The sequence below is a fragment of the Scomber scombrus genome, chromosome 12 (assembly GCF_963691925.1).
Source record: "Scomber scombrus chromosome 12, fScoSco1.1, whole genome shotgun sequence".
Classification (NCBI taxonomy): domain Eukaryota; kingdom Metazoa; phylum Chordata; class Actinopteri; order Scombriformes; family Scombridae; genus Scomber; species Scomber scombrus.
Genome location: NC_084981.1, coordinates 11,202,417 through 11,216,187, shown reverse-complemented (window position 1 = coordinate 11,216,187; position 13,771 = coordinate 11,202,417). Strand labels below are relative to the sequence as shown.

General features: G+C 42.5%; 1 protein-coding gene across 1 annotated transcript; it reads right to left on the bottom strand.

Moving 5' to 3' along the window:
- Positions 1-4,630: 4,630 nt before the first annotated feature.
- On the bottom strand, positions 4,631-13,655 carry LOC133991757 (zinc finger CCCH domain-containing protein 6). Its single transcript, XM_062430298.1, has 12 exons — positions 13,199-13,655; positions 10,797-11,022; positions 10,594-10,698; positions 10,257-10,500; positions 10,000-10,139; positions 9,740-9,868; positions 9,516-9,630; positions 8,929-9,038; positions 8,603-8,835; positions 8,107-8,522; positions 7,805-7,993; positions 4,631-7,581 (listed from the first exon to the last, which is right to left on the bottom strand). Exons 1-12 carry the CDS (start codon positions 13,282-13,284, stop codon positions 6,095-6,097), a joined length of 3,480 nt encoding a protein of 1,159 aa, XP_062286282.1. The 5' UTR covers positions 13,285-13,655; the 3' UTR covers positions 4,631-6,094.
- Between the last annotated feature and the right edge of the window lie 116 nt (positions 13,656-13,771).

Here is a 13,771-nt window from a genome sequence, read left to right as displayed (position 1 = left end):
GTGTTAGCTACTGACTGAAATCTTATCTGTAATGTCACAGCCTGTCTGCAAGAAGGTATAAATAAATAAGTGACCTTATCCATCTTTTTGCTCTTAGGTTCTGTTAGTGAACGATGATGCTACTGTCAGGAAAGTTGTAGCTGCTGCAGATCAGGCGTTGGAGCGTCTCTCTGAGCTTGGCTCTTCCTCAGAGATGAAGTCCCTTCTCAAATCCTTTCGGAAGTTTTCTGACGCCTTGCTTCTTCTCAACAGTCTGACAGTGGAAAGAGCAAATTCCTTACAGGATCCAAGACAAACCAAACAGCTTCTTGACTCCTTGGAGACCCTGAGGAGGTGCATCTCCATGCTGCACACGGCCATGTGCACAACCATCAAACACCCTACAAGTGAGCAGGCCCAAGCAGCCAAGAGGTACATACTTGACAAGGTGCAGAGCACAGTGAGTGACATTACTGCGACCCTGAGGAGCGAATGTCGAAGAGGATCTTTGGGTCCTTGTGGGTATTATGCCGGAAGGAGGGACAGTCTGTTGCAGCTACTTGCTAGTTCCTTCACCTCCTCAGTCAGAGACATTGGCTTTGATAGCACAGTAAGAGATCTTGTGTTTCATTGTATAGTCATGGCAAACTCTTCTCGTAGAGAGTTTCAGCAAACAGTGGTGGCTCATTGTCGACACATCTTGCAGTTCTGGTCAAACATAAAACAGATTTTTAAGACCTCTGATGATCCTGATGTTTCTGAGCAACCTCTACAGAACAATTTCACCTTGTTAGTGCAACAAATACAGATGGTTGATAAAGTAATGATGACCACCATTCTTTATCAAGTCTTGGATACATTTCTGACAGCCTCATCCACATTTGAAGAACTTTTATGTGTGACAAGAAAGGTCCTGAATGCAGATTCCTCTACAGAGATCGATCTCAGCTTTATTCAGCCATTACTTGAAGATTTCATATCTTACACTGATAGAATAATCCAAATTACAAGTTTTATCTCAGCTGTGGCTGCTGATGCAAAGAGCCTGGAGAATGTAGAGAACTCACGAGTCTGTCTCACTAGACTCAGGGCCCAAATTGCACCTCTTTCACTCGAGCTGGCGGACAACTCAATACAAACCCCTCAAAAGCTTCACGAGATTTGTCAAAAATGGGAGGAGGAGACTGGCCAGCTACAGGACACTTTCAATGATGTACTGGATGTCAGGGAGTTCACTAGTATTGTTATTACTGAGATGGTCAGTGACCGCCATGGATGTGACGCTGCATACCGAGAGCAGAATTATGAACTATTTAATGAACACGCAACAAACTTAATTTGTCACATGAAGCTGGGTATGCGTTCAGTGAAGAGGCACTTAGACACAAGTGATTACCCCATCTACAGGAATGGCCTCCTGGTCCTGTTGAAACAGGTTCAATTATCTCAAACCAAAGTGGTCCAGTCAGTCAGAGACATGTTGTTTGGTTCCAGTCTAAACGTGGTAGTGTATTCTACCTTTTCAGATGATGTTGCTGCTGCCATTCAGAGCTTTAAAGTGCTCAGGGAGGGACTGGATGGCCAACAGCATCCACATCTCCTCAGCCCACTGCGAGAGGGGGCACGTCAGCCTGATGTCTCACAGTCACATTTCCCAGTCAAGGACAACTGTGAACTGAACCTGGGTCATATGATGAGAAGCTCTCATTCTCCTGTCCTGGAGGTTACAGGGAGGGATATCCAAACTGAACATGAGGAGGAGCACTCAGATGGGGAAATTATACAAGCGGAACTGGCTCATAAATATGACAGCAATGATTTAAAGATACCAGCTGTCTCAGATGAGCCCAAACTGATCCACAAGCCTCTTGAATTTGACCTTTTACCCCTCTTGTATGAAGTTGTGACTGTGACGAAAGGGAAAGATGTGACAGCACTCAACCAGGCCTGCACTGGTGTTCTTGAACTGTCAAACTGTTACGCTCAAGCTACAAAGGAAGCTTTGGCCATTGTTGATGCTGTTGATTGCCAGACACTGGATAGCTTTCGAGCTGAACTGGTGTCGCTGACTCCACTGCTTGTCCAGACTGCTCAAGAGACAGCAATGAGTTCAGCAATGAAAACAGACGGCATCTACAAACACAGCATGCAGTTTTCTGACCTCATTAACAACATTCGCAAGGTTTTACTGCCAGTAGCTGGAACCTGGTTTTATGCTGTTTACAATGAGCTGCAAGGAAATGTACCAACAATTGCAGTCACTGTTACACAGCAGCTCAGTGAGGTAATGAATTCATGTGCTGATGTTGTCCAGCTCTTGACATCGTCTGATTTACCCTTGCAAAGTGATAGTCAAGAAACATTCACTGTTTTGCACAACAAGCTGAACAAAGCCAGGAACAACACAAGGTCTCTGGTAGAGTTTTCCACCACACCAAAAGGGCAAATAGATCAGCTAGAAGGGCTTTGTATCCTCTGGGGTCTGTCTGTTCAGATTTTGTTCAATTCTCTGGATAAGATTTTGGGGACTTCGACTGCAATGAGCCAACTGAGCCCTCAAAAACAGCTATCAGTGTTGTCTGAGAACTCACTGAGAATCCAAGAGGCAGCAAGGCTCACTCGTCTGATATGCAAAAGTGCTTACAAATCAAAACAGTTAACAAGATACCAGGATGAACTAAAAACACTGACTGAAGCCTACCTCCAAGCTGCCGAGGACCATGGCATGATGCCGACTATAATGCAGCACGCAAACATAGAAATTTTTCGGAGAAATCTTTTGATTAAAATTCGAGTGCTTTCAGGTCATTTAAGCAAAGCAAATAAGGACTATGATACTGCCCTTCAAAATATTGTCAGTCTTGCATATTTTGCAGCAGAACACTTCAGGGAGAATAAGACAGAAGATGTAGAGCAACAATTTGAAAATGTAGCACAGTTACTTTTTGAAAATGTAAAATCTGCTATCAAAAGAATTGAGGATTGCTTCAACTACATACGGGACCCACGCTCACGCTCTAACCTTAGGTCTATCAATGACCATCTGGCTTTTCAGATCTCAGACATAATCAGCAGGGCGAGGCTCATTGCAGAGACTCACTTTATCTGTGACACACTCAGCCTGGATGTGCAGATTCAGTGCTGGTCTGCCAAAGCTCACTATTTGGTGGAGGAGATCTGCAAGCAAGACAGGATTCAGCAAGAGGCTAAAGAGCACATTAGGGCTGGCTTTCAAGGCACATCACCTGAGAATACTGAAGATGGCCAAACTACAACGCCATCTAATGTCAAAGAAGTGGGATTTCAATCTGAAATCACTTCTTGGCTGAAAAGCAATACAGAAAGTGTTGACGCTGCAGAACCAAGTATGGGCACATCAACTGTGATGAAATATGGACCTGGGAATATGGAAAAGGAGGTATATATCTCATAACTGACAGAAATACACAGTTTAGTGATTCAATTACTTCACAATAAATTCTAATTTTCCCCTACAGGATGGAGTTGGTACATACAAAGAAGCTTCATCGCTGACCTACACCTCCCTTTTCCTAAAGCAAGAGAGTGACAGCTGGGATCCTAAGGACAACAAAATAGTCCAGGTGACCAGGAAGATGGCTGACACAATATACTACATGACTCAGTACTTGAAGAAGAAAGGCCCAATACCGGTAATGACCACCAGAGGGCACTTTTCTGCCTTGATCTTGATACCTCCAGCCATCCACTATCTACAATCTCTTTTTTCTTTTCTCAGAACAAAGAGGCATTTGTCACTGCAGCCAAAGATGTGATCTCAAACTGTCAGTCAGTGACTCATTTTATCAGAGTTATTGCCAACCACTGCCTTGATAAACAGAGCACAGTTGAGCTTTCCCTCATAGTGGAGCAGATTCTCACCATCACAAACCAGCTCAACATCATCTCCAGGTCAGAGGAAGCACAGACGCCATTAGCAAAATATAATCACATAGAAGTATATATGACCACGTAAAGAAAATACAAGTAATGCAATAGTTTTCTTATGGTTTTCTTAGTGTCAATGCTATAACACCTGGCTGCAAATCATCTGATGAGATCCTGGTGAAGAATGCACAGAATCTACTCCAGACAGTCTTGCGTGGTGTTCATGCTGCAGAAACAGCCTGTATTGCGGTAAATCTTGCCAACGAGATCTTCCTTATGTACTTTAGATAATAATAACAGATACAGCTCTGTCATTTAATACACTCTTGATACTCTTTCAATACCAGGGTTTAAAGCAGCCTGAGCCAAACTCAGATGGAGTGGAGGCTACAGCGTTGTGTTTCCAGTGGAGGAGGAACCTGGAGATCCATCGAGCCCAGCAGACCTCTAACCCAGAGACTGATGAGCTGGGTTTGAGGAAGACAGCATGTCATCCTCTAGCACCAAGTCTTGCCCCGCCATTGCAAGATGGCACTGTGACCACTATCCCTTCAAAAGACAAGAATGTATCTCTTAAAAACAAGTAGCTGAACACTAATTATATGTTTTCCATTTGATATAATAATAAAAATGTGAAACCAACTTAACTTTTAAAGGTACCTTCCAGGTTTGTATTGTATTTGGACATAATATACACACACTAAAAGGAGACATAGTAACTTGATGTTTAATTCTGAAGTAAAATTGTTGATTTTTTATCTCTTTATTAAGATATATTAAAACCACTGAAATGTTATGAGACTATGTGTTGTTAAAATATCATACATTATTTTACAACCATAATCACCATACTGACAGAAAAAATAAAGCATAATTCATTAAAACACTCAAAAACACACTATACATGTGATTTTTTTCTTTAAAAAACATTTACAATGTGAATTATGAAAACAATAAGGTACTCCCACAACATTCACCTTTTGTAGCACACACTGCCCCGATACAAGTTCATTTACAGTAAAAATTCAACAAAACTCAGCCATTAAAACATATTCATAAAGGTCATATTTATAAAACATATACCTGCAATGTGACCAAGATTTTCAACCATCTTCATTTCCTATTTGGATGATCTAGTATGTAAACAAGTGGAAGATGTTTTAAGTGCTACTTACAAGCTGGTCAGCAGTGAGATATCAAATGAAGTCACGATATTAACTTACTCCATAAACTGTCATTACTGCTGGGTTAGCAAGTTAGAAAGTTGACATTACATCCTCAAAGCATTTAGGCCACCTAAAAAAATTGCACAAAGTACAAAATCTGTAACATTACTGTAATGTTGCAAAAGGACACAATGTAGCTTCCCAGGTAAGAAAGGAATAATCTTATATTGCACACAGAATTCTGCAAGCATAGCGATACTGTAGGGACATTAAGTCATAATGTATCGTATATATTTCAGGCAAGAAGCCTATGAACAAACTTGTACATAGTTATCTGTATTGATAATCCGCCCTAATCATGTTGGAGGTTGACACGTCATTAGCTCATATCAGGATATGTGTGATAAAAATTGCAAATGTTCAAGAAAACAACTGAAAAAATCCTTTCTCATAAAAGTGAGCAGAAGCATAAAGTCCCACTAATATAAAAGTGTCTTCAAATAAATATGTAAATACAAAAATTCTCAATGGATTCTTTGAAATCGGGGTTTGATTCATTACTTCTTATCTCTCTGCATGTCTAATTAATGAATGATTCTACATTCTATTCTACAGAGTGTAATGCCTGCAAATAAAGTATAAAACAGAATGTTTCAGTCCATTGTTTCTGATTGTTTACAACGTACATGAAAATAAATCATTGACAAAAAATCTACACACACACACACACACACACACAAACACACACACACACACACAGACACACAGACACACAAACACACAAATACACACACACTCTTCAGCATTAATATGATTAAGTTGACAGGAACTATACATTGTGTCTATGCACATATTCAGCATCATCTCCGTACTGCTAAATTTGCAATGTGCTGGATACTATGTGAATCTATTCATGATCATTTATAAACAGAATTTATATACAGAAATAAATAGATTCAGGTAAAGCTAAATAACGATTAATAGACATGTCTCATCAATGTACAAAACATATGCAGCTTTTCTACATGTCCACACTGGAGTGTTTACTGACAGAAAGGGGAAGCAGTGGGATCAAAAGTCTTGAACACGTCCTTAAGTGTCCTGTCATCTGCCTCCTCCTCTGGATCCTCCTGTTTTGGTTCCTCCACTATGGTTTCTTCCTGCTTCTGCTCCTGCTCCTTCTTTTCCTCTGCCTCTTCTTGTGCTCCTGCAGAGCCCTGTCCTGCTAGTTTGGCCTGCCTGGGGTCAGCGTACTGGGGTCGGATCAGCCCTGCCAGTGCCTGGATGGGAAGATTATGCACCGCAGGGGGTTTGACTGGTGAGGCCGGAGGCACTGTCGGTGTACTGGAAGGTGGAGGCTGATCTGAGGTGCTGCCTGTGCTTTTTGCCTCCTCAAAAGAGCTGCTTCGTTGAGTTGGGGAGAGTGACGGTGGTGGAGTATTGTCTTTCTTAACAGGATGTTTAAGAATCCCCACTTTTTTAGGAGGTTCTACCTGGTCCTTCTGAGCCTGCTCAGTTTGATTACGAGGATCGTACAGACTGATGCCTCCAAGGATTGTAGTGGGACTCTCCAGCCCCCCACCGGAGGAGGCCAAACGAGGAGCATATGGTGGCAACCTCTCAGGTTCTGTCTTGGCTCGAGCAGCGTGAGGAGAGGAGCCAGCACTGGCCTTTTGTAACCTGGGGTCAACAACTCCTCCCCCGGAGGAGGGCTCTTTCTGACCCATCAGCTTGGAGTCCAGACTTCCTGTACGCTTGAGTCTGGGGTCTAAAGCCTTTTGCTGGCGGGGATCAACAGGTCTCTCTATGGAGGATCGAGACTCCAGAGATACAGATGGCAGTCGACCCTTCAAACGAGCAGCTGCCAGCCTGGGGTCATTTGGTGGAGGGCTGGAGACAGGGGGAATGTCAGGCAGACTTGTCCGGTTCATCTGAGCATCAGCAATCAGGGGTGGGAGGGGCAAATTGATGGAGTGTTCCTGTTTGGGCACCAAGGAAGGGATGAGGTCTTCAGGAGCCCATACCACTGTTTGGGCAAAGGAAGGCCGCATGAGCAGAATGTCCACTCGGATGTGGCTAAACTGCTTTAACTGGCAACGTGGATCCCGCAGCACTACACTGGGGCTAGCATCTAGAGGGATGAGGACAGCTCGGTCCCTGAGCTCTCTCTCTCCTTCCTCGTCCTCATCTCCAGTAGGTGGCTTTTGAGAAACCGGGTGGCTCTGCTGGCGATACGAGCTTGGCTCCATGGGTCTCAACTTCCTGGGGTCCCTGGAGAGCCTTGGATCTGCGCCTCCATCTGACTCCTTTTTCATCTCAGGGGGACGCTGCCGTGGGTCTGTCTTGACACGTGGGTCACTGGGTGGAGCCCTCTCCTTCACAAGCCGAGGGTCAACCAGAGTTGCAGCCACAGGCGCAGGCGGGGAAGTCTTAGACTGCTGCATCTCACTCTGCTTCTTTAGAGATTTGAGAATGGAGGAAACACAGCTTCCATCCTCTTCATCGCTGGAGTACCAGTTGGTAGTTTCATCTGGAAATAAAAAGATTGAATTTAAATGTTTCCTGTGTCAGAGCACTTTTGTCAATCATGTCACACCTGGGTCTTGTTCCAAGCAGTAGGTATAAGGATAAACATTTGTGGGTAATACAGATTGAGCTTCTTTTCTGATGGGGTTCTGGGTTTTATTGGGTTTTATTTTACCTTTTTCTGACTCAGTAAACCAGCTTCTTGAACCAGGCCCATGGACACTCACCTCTGTTTGCACTGTTATCATCCTGGCCCTCTGCTCTCTGTGGCTCATTCCCCTGTGGCTGTGACTCTTGTTTCTGCTGCGTCAGGTGTAAAAAGATGGCTTTCTGCACTGCTGGTGGTAAAGACTGCAACTGTGACTCTGCACCCATCTGCTGCTGGAGGTTCTGTATAAAGGCCACACCAGGGTCCACTACATCAAAAAGAGAAAAGACACATCATAATAAACTCTTTTAAAAAACGCAATCCTGAAGTAACGATCTTATTGAGTATTGGTATTTCTAACATCATTGATGTGACACCAACCTCCTTGTTGGCCCATGGCCTGATTTCGTAGGAAGTTGCTGAAAAACTCTACTGGGTTCTGACCCATCGATGGAAACGGGAAGAGGCTTTGTAGCATCTGTAGATCAGGCACTGGGGGGAACGGAGGCCTCTGAATATTCATTTGTGGGTTGATGTTAGGTCGGTTTCCATGAAAAGGAGGCGGTTGACCAGGTGGGATTGGTGGCGGCATTGGAAAGCCGTGTGGTGGGTGCTGTCCTTGGGGACTCTGTGGCATGGGTGGCCCTGTGGGGAGACCCATGGGACCAGGGGACCCAGGTGGAGGAACTGGAGGAGCGGTGGGGCCTGAAGGCACCATACCCCCACTCTGTGTTTCTTCTGTGCCTCCACTAAACTGATTAGTGCTGTCACCCTGATTCTGAGGGTAGTTGGATCCACTAAAAAATAAAGCTCACAATTAATTTCAGGCTAAACTCCAAGCACTCTTTAAAGATTCATTACAGATTATTTTAATTACCTCAGACCAATTTTGTGTGCCAAGTCTACAGTAGGTTGAACCTTGATTTCAAAGAGGGAGGGGATCTTCTTTCCTGCTTGACCAGCAGCTATATCTGGAGGACTGCTCTGACCAGGTGTGGGGAGCAACCCCACACCAGGAGGAGGCTTTGGAAGTGGGGCGATACCCTGTTTCCTCAGGTCCTCCAGTTCCAACTCATCCTCACGGGCATTCTCCTCTTCAGTGTTAATGATCTGATCAAGGGGTCAGAGAGCAGAAGCTAGAGCTGAGGATTTGTTGGCGTAGAAGCAGTCGAAATAAAAATGGATTTAAACATTGTGTCTTACCTTATCAAGCAACTCTTTGGTCACGTCGGTCAAAGCTTCATGGGAGAATTTGCAGTTGTCCCCTTGATAACATTTGGCTCCAGTGTGAAAGAACTTGCATGGATATTCATGTGCAATCACAGGTTAAGAAACAGAAATAATTCAAAAGTGTAATGAAATTTCAGTAAATCATGATTTAAAGGTCCCATATTTTACACTTGTCCAGTGTTTTAGTCCTGATTTTTGTGGTTTTAACTACCCAAAACCATCTCAAAGAGGTCTACCAAAAACAGGCTGCTTTGTGTGATGCTCAATGCCCCTCTCTTCTGACTGGCTGACTGTATTTTGACAGACACAAGCCCAGGCTAACCACAGGTAAGGGAAAGAAAAAGAAAAGGGGCTCTGGGCAAAATTCACTGGTAAATTGCAAGAGAGGCCACCGCTGAGGATAATCTTATCCAAACTAAGTCCTGCCCTCACATGAGAAACACAGAGCAGAGAGAAACCAGTGTGACCATAAATGATAGCAAAACACAGTATAGAAGGAATGCACATGAATTGCAATTACAAAAATGCAATTAAAAACTATTACAATTAATAAAGGATATTGTGCATGTAAATGCAATTATCTCCTTTACTGCAGTATCCTTGGAGGTAGAATTTACAGAGTTCCTTTTTCTTATCTGGGACAACAAGCTCGTGTTCAAACTTGCACTGTTCCCCCTGAATCAAGACAAAATTATTTTTATGGATTTAATTTTAGAATAAATAATTTTAACACATAGGGGCATGAATTATTAAAACAAGTTCATGAACATTAGGGGTACTCTACCTTGATGCATCGACCTTCCAGGAAATACTTGCAAATGTATCTACCATTGTGTTCAACTGTGTGCTGATTGATAAACTCCTTGCTCATAATTGGTCGTTTCTTCTGAAAACTGGGGGGATTTTTCCCTTCCTAAAAAAAAATTAAATTTAACAACAGGCACGTGTCTTTAATTAGTCCTTTTTTACTTATCAGTTAATGTATAATACAATTTCAAGCTAAAGCTTTGTTGAATTTTGAGAAACATGCAGTACACTACATACTTGCATGTCTTCCATGCCCTGGTCTCCTCCTCGACCTCGTCCACGTCCTCCCCAGGGTTTACCCTTCAGCTTTTTGTTCTTGTTGAGCATCCCTCGTCCTCGACCTGGTCCACTCCCTCTGCCTCTTCCCCTCTGCCCAACTGAAGATGACATTTTTGAAGAAATCATTAAACTCTTGATTAAGTCTTTAGTAACAGAACATAACATTTACTATTTATTTCAACTTTTTAGTAGTTGTCTTAAAAATGCATTCTTACATTGCTGTTGTTTCATGCCCCTCATGCCTCCTCTCTTCATCTGGTCTTTAGCATGGCGTCCTTTTCCCTGATTTGGGGAATCTTTTGACTGCGGGTACTCGGACACGTCATCTTCATAATCATCCTCCTCGTCTTCGTAGTCATACTTGTCATCGCTGTAGTCACTGTACTTGTCAAAATCGCTGCTCTTGTGTGGCGGGGACTTCTGTGAATTGCTGTGACCACCCTTTAAGTCCCGTCCATGCTGGCAGGTAAAACCAGAGTGAAAATTATGTCATACAATAATGCCCAAATTAATATTTAGCTATAATATGCCAACATGTGGTAAATTCCTCACCTGAGAAGATTGGCCATCAGATCCCTTTCTGTTTTTGGGTCTTTCTACTCGGTCATAATCTGAGTCGTAAGTGTCAGAGCTGGAGCTACTGGACGGGGAGTGGTGCTGATAAGAGAGCAGAGAAGATAAAAGAGGTGCAAATTATGAAAGTGAATTTAGAATTAGTTCTATTGTTGTCATAAACAGGTTAAAAGCCAGCTTACTTTCTGTCTGTCACGTCTCCTTCTTTTGGACCTCCTCTTCTCTCTGGTCTTTTTGTATCTTTTCCTTGAGTGCCTGTGAGTCTTTTCTTCTTTATCTTTAGCTTTTTCCTTTTCGTTCTCCTTTTCCCTCTCTTTATCTTCATTCACCTCTGCAGCCTCTTTGTTTTCCTCTTCAATTCCAATTCCCTCGTCATCTATTTCTCCGTCTTCCAATTCTCCATCCTCTCTGAAAAGAGGAATAGCAGTCGGCACAGTGAGTTTAACTGTAGGAGGTTATATATTTTGTCTGCTTTTCACATCAAGAATTGTCTGTTATAAAAATGTAATTAAAAAATAACAAATTACATTACATTCATTTCTTTTCTTCTTAAGCAACAAAGTACAAGTATCATGCCAGACAGTTTCCATTACACCTAAAGCCTCCCCTGTGCTAAAAACACCCTGTCGGGTGAGTAGTTCAGGGCTAGGTTTTTATGTCCTGTGAACCAATGCATAGTTTTATTATGAAAGCCAAATTAGATTCATGCTCAGCTTGAATAATATCTGTGAGAACCTCTTGCAAAACAAATACATTTTCAGCATCAAGACTATTCAGTTACTTTATATAATAGTATGAATATCAATAGAAGGCAAACACAAAAGTAGAAAATTGGCCTAAGCTTGATGACTTTCCCTAAAAGAATTGTGTATTTTGGCTCACTTTTGACATTGATGAAAATCTATCTGGACTGTCAAATACTCTGGGCTGGAATACAGAAGTATTAATGAAAGAGACACCAACATCTGTTGCTATTATGATCAGTATGTAATCATAAGGATTCTTTCTAATATTTTGTTGCATCAGCCATGAGCAGCGAAACTCTGTAGATGAGTGGTTACTGACATGACTGAGCTTGAATAAACTTGACAAGCAAGGTGCTTTCTGTTATCTGTTATGTTTACGACCAGGATGGTGGTTTAACGTTAATGAGTGGCTGGTTGTAAAACATGGTCCAATTTCAAATGAATGATCATAATTGGACTGGCTGTGACTGGAATCAATGCTAATCATACTAAATGGCCAATTCAGTCTAGAGAGAAATTCAAGTCAATGATTACCTAAAATGTTCATAGAAAATAGTGTATGTGAAACCATTTCCTAACAATATTTGACCCTACAATAAAGTACCATTTTATAACATGTAATGTCAGCTCCTTTAAAAATATACTGCAGGTAGGAAAGTGAAACAAAAACACAGTAAAATGGGAAAGTATGTCTACCCACTGACCAAAGTCTGTTTTTACAGACACTACAGCTCTTGCATCTCTTCCTCTAACAGCAGCACAGATCAGGCTTCAACGCGAGACCCTCCACATCCAACACTACCATGATAACTAAACTTTAAATTTAGTCCAGCCAAAGCAACAGGGACCTTTGCCAACTTAATGGGAAAACTGGCATAAAACAGCCCTTGCCTATGGATAATTGTGGTCTTAACTGAAGCTTGATTACAAATGAAGGAAAATGCAATATAATTACTGCTATTGTTATAACAATGGTCTACTCTATTCAAGATTTTTACTACAAATAATTTTCATAGTACAGTTTCAGTGACAACATATGTTGTGATAAAGCCACCATCTCCCTACTCATCAATACAATCACAGATACTATTTTAATTGATCTCTAAAGGATTTTTCTGATGCATTGTAAACACAAGACCTTGTATGAGGTGAAACAGATGCCAGAAACAGATGTGAGGTGTGGAAGGTGCAACACAGGCCATAAACAGCTGAGACTCTGCATGCTTTTGTTCCAAACAAACACTACACCAACTGGTTCTTCTTCCTTGGATAAGGTCAGTGAAATCAGCTGGTGTAGTGTTTAATGAAAACCACCAAACTCTTGGCTCGATTTGTTGTCATGCTCTTGTAGCCCTTTTGTGGGACTATAGGTCAGTCTAAAGGACACAGGGCATGGCATAAGCGCATCATAACCCTGTCTCAGCAGTATTGCCAGGTAACCGGTAGGGGGAGTACAATACAAAGATGGGCGTGGCATTTACATCATAGTCATTTGCATAGTCTCCTGCGGATGGCAACAATGCAGCAACCCCAGTAACACAACAACACGAACGATGAGGTCTTGCTATATTGAATGATTGCATGGAAATGATTATGAGTCTTAATCGACACAGTGATGGGACATCTCAGCTATTTGGACAGTTACTCTATTGCACCAAAGAGTCATGCAAAGATTTTTGAGGGGGGGGGTGGACCGTGAAAAATGTCTCTCTACCCTGCAATTCATGGTTTTAAAAAAAGAAAAGAAAAGAAAGAAAACAGCAACACAAGCATGTAGACCCACAGCACTGAAACGCACAGATGAGCGTATTAAGAATTGCATAAGATTGTTACTCGACCTTTCATCCCCTGCAAGCTCAGAGTCTGTCATGTTTTTGTCAAGAACAGGGGCTGGGGGACTGGAAACAAGGCTCACAGAAGCCATTGGCAAAACGGATCTGCCTCCCTTCTCTCTCCCGGTACAAGAGTGAATTAACTCAAATCAGTCAAGGAGACGTTGGGTTGTGAGAGGTGCTGGAAGATTTCAGACTGGAAAAAACTCACGGTGTTACATGTCTGGACAGAGACAGTAAACAAGACACTCTCCTCTTTCATATCAATGACGTTTTAACTCTGTGAGCGCAGCTTGATACCCCCGCTTTGCTAATGTCCCGTCGGTTGACAGCTGCCATGGTGAAATAGAGGAGACGGAGGGAGAAACAGACAGTGTTGTAACCATGTTCGTTGATTTCAGCATCTTCATAGGCTTTCTCAACAGGGACATCATCTCAAAATGGCTTCTGAGGTCTGCAGCACATTCCCCTCGATTATGTATTCGTTCATGTATTTATAGTCCCAGCTGGATCTACCTACCTTGGATACTACGAACCATAGTCAGCCATTGGTCAAACATTGCACGGGGAAAGACAATC

Bases quoted from the DNA above. Each gene is read 5' to 3' on its own strand.
- LOC133991757 (XM_062430298.1), bottom strand. From the start codon at position 13,284: ATGGCTTCTGTGAGCCTTGTTTCCAGTCCCCCAGCCCCTGTTCTTGAC. The intron at 10,699-10,796 runs GTAAGCTGGCTT...CTCTCTTATCAG, and splicing joins GGAGACGTGACAGACAGAAA to CACCACTCCCCGTCCAGTAG. The intron at 10,140-10,256 runs GTAAGAATGCAT...TGTCATCTTCAG, and splicing joins GGGCATGAAACAACAGCAAT to TTGGGCAGAGGGGAAGAGGC.